The sequence below is a fragment of the Ochotona princeps genome, chromosome 12, assembly GCF_030435755.1.
Source record: "Ochotona princeps isolate mOchPri1 chromosome 12, mOchPri1.hap1, whole genome shotgun sequence".
Classification (NCBI taxonomy): domain Eukaryota; kingdom Metazoa; phylum Chordata; class Mammalia; order Lagomorpha; family Ochotonidae; genus Ochotona; species Ochotona princeps.
The window spans coordinates 451,511-457,581 of record NC_080843.1 but is presented as its reverse complement, the minus strand read 5'-3'; the positions used below and the strand labels follow the sequence as shown (position 1 = coordinate 457,581).

General features: G+C 62.4%; 1 protein-coding gene across 1 annotated transcript; it reads left to right on the top strand.

Moving 5' to 3' along the window:
- Positions 1-5,980, top strand: F7 (coagulation factor VII). Its single transcript, XM_004577350.2, has 8 exons — positions 1-70; positions 1,351-1,511; positions 2,656-2,680; positions 2,754-2,867; positions 3,955-4,095; positions 4,475-4,584; positions 4,974-5,100; positions 5,388-5,980. The coding sequence occupies exons 1-8, from the start codon at positions 1-3 to the stop codon at positions 5,978-5,980; spliced, it is 1,341 nt and encodes a 446-aa protein (XP_004577407.2).
- The last annotated feature ends 91 nt before the right edge of the window (positions 5,981-6,071 follow it).

The window sequence follows — 6,071 nt, the reverse complement described above, 5'->3', positions numbered from 1 at the left end:
ATGGCTGCTCAGGCCCGTGGGTCTGGCCTCCTCTTCTCCCTACTGGCGCTGCAGGTATCCCTGGCTGCAGGTAGGTGGGGGGGTCACCCCTTGCCTCCTTTTCCCAGGGGTGCTGGCTGGGGCCCCAGCTGTGCTAAAGAGCTGGGGAGAGGGAGCTGCGGCCTGGGAAATAAGCCCAGGGACCCTGGGGTACACTGAGCACGAGGGGCCACTCTGCTGCTGCTGGGCTCTGAGCCAGTCATGGGAGTGGGAGGTGGGAGTCGCTGGGCTCACCAAGACCCCTCACCATGGCTTCCTGCCCTGGAGCCAGGAAGCCCCTTAAGGCTATCTGGCCCCTGTGGGCAGCCTGTCGTGTGTCCCTGGATCTGATCAGTCAGTCTCAGGTGGTCACATGCATGGGGATCTCCCGGAGGGCACACGTGTTGGGGATGACATGTTCAGCGGCCTCCCTGGCCCTGCAGGAGCTGCCGCCTCTCTCTCCCACACCCAGGGACCTGACTCCATTCCTGCCTCTCCTGCCCTACCCGCCAGCCGGTGAGGGCCCTCCCAGCAGGGCCCTGCGCCTCTCAAAGTGGCCCTCCAGGCTCCCCCTGCACTGCAGCTCACAGGCTGCCTGCTCTGGCCCCCACTGCTGCCTAATCAAGACCCCAAACCTCTGCCCATACACCTCCCCTGGGGCCTCCTGGTTTAAAGCAGCAGGGTCCCCTCAGCCAGGGCTCCCAGTCTCCCCTTCCTGCCACCTGCCAGGTACTGCTGGGGTCACACTGAGGCCAGGAGGGTGCCTAAGACAGGTTCAGAGGGGGATGGGCTGGGTCCCACACAGGTCAAAGGGGGAGCTGGGAGGAGGGCTGCTGCGGCTGGCCAGGGGTCAGGACGGCCGGAAGGAGGTGGCAGGGTCTGTGCTGTCCACTGGAATGGGGGAACACAGGAGCGGGCTCGGGAAATGTCGCATCAGAACCCCAGGAGTCTTGTCACATACACAGCTTCTCTGCCAACGAAGGGAGGACCAGGCACACCGCAGTTTTTAATCTTACTTACCAAGTGTCACATCTTGTTACATGGAGAGCCACCGCTGGACACGGTCAGCTGTGCTTCCAGACTTTTCCTCTGGGGAGCTCTCTAGGTTCAGTCAGGGTCTTGCTCCCCGGCCCCTGAGTGTGTCTGTAGCAGCGTAGTCCTCAAACACGGGCAGGCCCAAGGGGCAGTGGCTTTCATTCCAGGGGCGTGCTGCCATCGCTCGTAGGGGGCAGACTCAGCAAGCCAGGTCCCGTGAACACGCAGGGACGGGGCCCCAAGACCCACTACTGGGCGGCGGATGTGAGCACCCGCCTCATTCCCCCCTCCACCCAGTCTTCGTGGCCCGGGAGGAGGCGCACGGTGTCCTGCGCAGGCAGCGGCGGGCCAACACCTTCTTGGAAGAGCTGTGGTCCGGCTCGCTGGAGCGGGAGTGCAAGGAGGAACTGTGCTCCTTTGAGGAGGCTCGCGAAATCTTCCAGAGTCCCGAGAGGACGGTGAGTGTCCCCGGCCCATGGGGGGCAGGAGGGGTGGGCAGCACCCAGGACCTTGTGCCCACCTCACCCGGACCAGCTCCTGAAGCTGCCCCTGGGAGCAGCTTTGCTCTCCAAGGCCCTTGTGAACGATTCTGCCATGAGTGTGGGTGACACTGTGAGGCCACAGAGACAGGGATTGGGGGGTCTGGAAGGTTCCAGAGTTCTGTCACAGCCACCTGCTCCTGAGAAACCGGGCCCCAGGAGGACTCACAGGACAACCCACTCACAGCAAACCTCACACAGGACCAGACACACTCACACCTCATACATCTCACACTCAGGCATCACACTCCTCACACCCACACGGATCTCACTCTCACACCTCACATACTCACACACCTCATACTCACACATACCTCACACGCCTTGAACTCACACAAATACCTCTTACACACACCTTACACACCTCACACTCAGACCTCACATTCACACTCACACATCAGTCTCATACACATACCTTATACTCACATACCTCAAATATCTCACTCACACCTCACTCACACACATTTCACACACCTCACTCAGACCTCACAATACACCTCACATAGACTCCACACTCACACACAAACCTTATACAGACTCCACACTCACAGGACCTCACAGCCGTGACCACCCCTCCCACTCACCATGAAGCTGGTTTACAACAGGCATGACCCTCTGTAGGTGAACCGGAGGTGGCCCTTCTCAGTCTTGGCAGCTTCCCGGTTCCTCATCTCACAGCAACCCTCAGACACACTGTGAGCCCCACATTGCTGGAACTATAAAGCTTCCAGTGGCCCCCCTTTATCAGCAGCCCCTCCGGGCTTTCTGCTGCTGTTACACGTGCTCTGGCTCCCTCGGCATATCAGCACTTGATGTGTGAGCGCCTCCTGGGGCGAGGGAAGCTCAGAGCGCGTGCTTGTCCCCTCACAGCTTGTGGGAGATGGAGAAATTCCTGTCCTCTGGTGGCCACACTTGTCCCAGGGAAGGTGGCTGGCCCGGGGGGAGGAATACCCTCACCTTGAGGGGACCCAGGTATCCACCTGCAAGGTCCTACATGGACACCCTCACATCGAGGGGACCTGGCCACCCACCCACCCACCCTGCACATCTTCTCTCCCCTCAGAAGCAGTTCTGGATCTCCTACAGTGGTGAGTAGGGGCAGCTGCCATGTCCTGGCCCCTCCATCGCCAGCTCCAACACTGACACCGACTCACTTGGCAGATGGGGACCAGTGTGCCTCAAACCCGTGCCAGAATGGAGGCTCCTGCGAGGACCAGCTGCAGTCCTACATCTGCTTTTGCCTGCCTGACTTCGAGGGCCGCAACTGTGACAAGAGTGAGCCGGCGGGGGCGGCCAGGGAGAGGGCTCTGGGGGCCAGGCTGGGTGGGGATTGGCAGGGGGGACTGGACGGCCTCCTGGCCCTGGGACCCAGACTCTCAGTCACGACAGCTCTGGGGGCTCCCAGCCTTGCATGGACAGGACGCTGGCCAGGGTCACTGTCACCACCGGCTCTGGAGCCACCAGCTAGAACTATTGAGTTGACCTCAGTTTTTCTGCCTGCTCTCATACAGGCCTAAGATTTGGCTTTCATTTCCCCCAAATTAAATTATTACAAAGTTTAAGGGCCCTCCAGCCACACCCAGATTCATTTAAGCTGCAAGGCTCAAAGCCTCGCTGTTGGCGCCCAGTGGCCCAGCTGACAACTGTGTGGCTGACATTGAAAACTACGACACAGCTGGCAGTGACACAACCGACAGACACACCACTGATGCAGACAAGGCCATGGCACGTGCCTCCTGTGGCCTTGCCAGCAGGTCTGAAGCTCGGAGCAGCAGAGGTGGGTGGCCAGGCCATGCTGAGTACCTCTGACCCAGAACTGCTCCAGCCCTGGTACCCAGAGTGTCTGCGGGGGCTCAGTGTTGCAAGCGCCATCAGCCTCCCTCAGGACCGACTTTGGGCTTCCAGAGGCCAGCTCAAGGCCCATGGCAGGCTGGGCGCTCCGGTCAAAGGCAGGCTTAGCAAGCAGGGTGTTCTCAAGCCCTGATTCTGAGCCCTGAGGTGACCTGTCTGCCATCCCCATCCCCTGGGCAGCACCCAGAATCCAGTGAAGCCACAGCTTGGGAAGGTGGCCTCCACAGCCCAGCCAGCCACCCAGGCCCTGTCCCCACGCTAGCTCTTGGCGGTGCCCACACAAGCCATCCCAGCCCCCGTCCCAGCCAAGGCTGGCATTGGCCCTGTGCATGGAGCAGCTGTCTTGCGGTTTGGGTGGATGCTTGGCCCTCCAGCAGCGTGGACAGGCAGGGCCCCCTGCCCCAGGCCTCTGGCCCCGTCCTCAGAGCAGCCGGTACCAGGCTCACCCTCCGCCCAGTGGCCTGGTGGGACCCCTGCAGGTGCCCTCAACCCGCCGCCTTCACGTCCCCAGACAAGAACGACCAGCTGATCTGTGCCTATGAGAACGGGGGCTGTGCCCAGTATTGCAATGACCACATTGGGGACAAGCGCTCCTGCCGCTGCCATGAGGGCTACATGCTGCAGCCTGATGGAGTGTCCTGCTCACCTGCAGGTAACTCCACCCCAGCTGAGGGCAGCTGTCGGGGACAGGGAGGAGGGATGGCTGCCGCGAGCCCAGCCCCGACACAGGACAGGCACCCTGCAGCGGCTCCCTCACTATCTCCCAGGACACAGGTACCCAGGTGGCTGGACGAGCCTCAGCCACCCTGCATCTCCCCTAGACCAGCCTCTAACACACAGGGCTGCCGTCTCCCAGCCTGGGGCCCACAAAGGCAGCCTTTTCTGCTTCCAGGAGGTGACTGCAGCCTGCAAACCCTAGCACGTCAGGACCCATCCCAACAGGCCCTGTGCCCCTGTAGCCCACCTTGACCCCCGGCAGGAGCCCCGTCAGAAAACTGTCCCCCTTCCTCTCCCCACCTTCCTCCATGCAGTTGAGTATCCGTGTGGAAGAATACCTGTTCTTGAAAAGATGGGAGCCAGCAATGCCCAGGGCCGGATTGTGGGCGGCAAAGTATGCCCCAAAGGGGAGTGCCCATGGCAGGTAAGGAGGCCCCCTCAGCCCCAGGCTCTGCCCTGTCGGGGAAAGAGCATGGGATAACATGAGCACAGGCTGACACTCCTAAGTCTGAGTCGGCCACTCATCCCTGCCTCTGGGGGGAAGAAGATGGAGCTCGCCCACCACCAGGAGTCCCCGTGTCACTTCCCACAGCCCCATATGGCCCTGAGCCTTGACCTTCACAGAGTCGGAGACTCAGCTCCTCCTGGGCACACATGGCCCAGGCTCTGACACCCACACAGTCAACGGCAGGCCAGTGCCGGGCAGAGGGTCCCACAGGAGCCTGGGCTCAGTGGCCTGGCCAAGGAGGAGTCCACAGAGACCACAGGGAAGCCATGGCGGGACTGGTGCCCCATGTGCCCCTTCCTGTGCAGGCGGCGCTGATGGTGAACAATGGCACGCTGCTGTGTGGGGGCTCCCTGGTGAACCCCCACTGGGTAGTGTCTGCAGCCCACTGCTTCGACAAGCTCCGCAGCCTGAGGAACCTGACCATTGTTCTGGGTAGGGTCGGACACCAGGGGCCAGGGAGGGCAACGGGCAGGCCCAGGCACCCTTCCAGCCTCTCTCCAGCTCCAGACACCTCCCCCCTGGGGCTGCTGCCTGCCCTGTCAGGGTCAGGTGCAGCCCCTGGGACCCCACATGACCCCCTCCTTGTGGCAGGGCCTGGGTCTAGGACTTTTCTAGACAAGATGAGGACTCTCAGGGAGGATGGAGGACAAAGCCTGGGTAGGGGGTGCCCTCAGGCAGCCCCTTCCTGACCCCCTGGCCTCCCGGCTGCCTCTCCCCAGGGGAGCATGACCTCAGCAAGAACCAGTGGGATGAGCAGGTGCGTCGTGTGGCCCAGATCATCGTCCCTGACAAGTATACCCCGGGCAGGACTGACCACGACATTGCCTTGCTGCGCCTGCGCCGGCCCGTGGTCCTCACTGATCACGTGGTGCCCCTCTGCCTGCCAGAGCGTGGCCTGTCGGAGCGCACGCTGGCCAGCGTCCGCTTCTCACGGGTCAGCGGCTGGGGCCAGCTGCTGGACCGCGGCGCCTCGGCCCGGCAGCTCATGGCCATCCATGTGCCACGGCTGATGACCCAGGACTGCCTGGAGCAGTCGGACCGCAAGCCAGGCAGCCCGGAGATCACAGAGAACATGTTCTGTGCCGGCTACTTGGACGGCAGCCAGGACGCGTGCAAGGGGGACAGCGGGGGCCCCCATGCCACCCCCTACCATGGCACGTGGTATCTCACGGGCGTGGTCAGCTGGGGCGAGGGCTGCGCGGCTGTGGGCCATTTTGGGGTGTACACACGGGTCTCACGCTACACCGAGTGGCTGAGCCGGCTCATGCGCTCCAAGCCAGGCCCCAGTTTCGTGCGCGCCCCATTCCCCTAGTGCGGCAGACCCTGGTTCTTCTGCAGATGGGGAGAAGCAGAGAGAAGCTTGCGGGGAAGGAAGACAGGCTGCAGACAGAGGCGTGGGGGGA

Coding starts and splice junctions, on each gene's coding strand:
- F7 (XM_004577350.2), top strand. CDS start 1: ATGGCTGCTCAGGCCCGTGGGTCTGGCCTCCTCTTCTCCCTACTGGCG. Junction 1,512..2,655: donor TCCAGAGTCCCGAGAGGACG/GTGAGTGTCCCC, acceptor CTCTCCCCTCAG/AAGCAGTTCTGGATCTCCTA. Junction 2,681..2,753: donor GTTCTGGATCTCCTACAGTG/GTGAGTAGGGGC, acceptor CTCACTTGGCAG/ATGGGGACCAGTGTGCCTCA.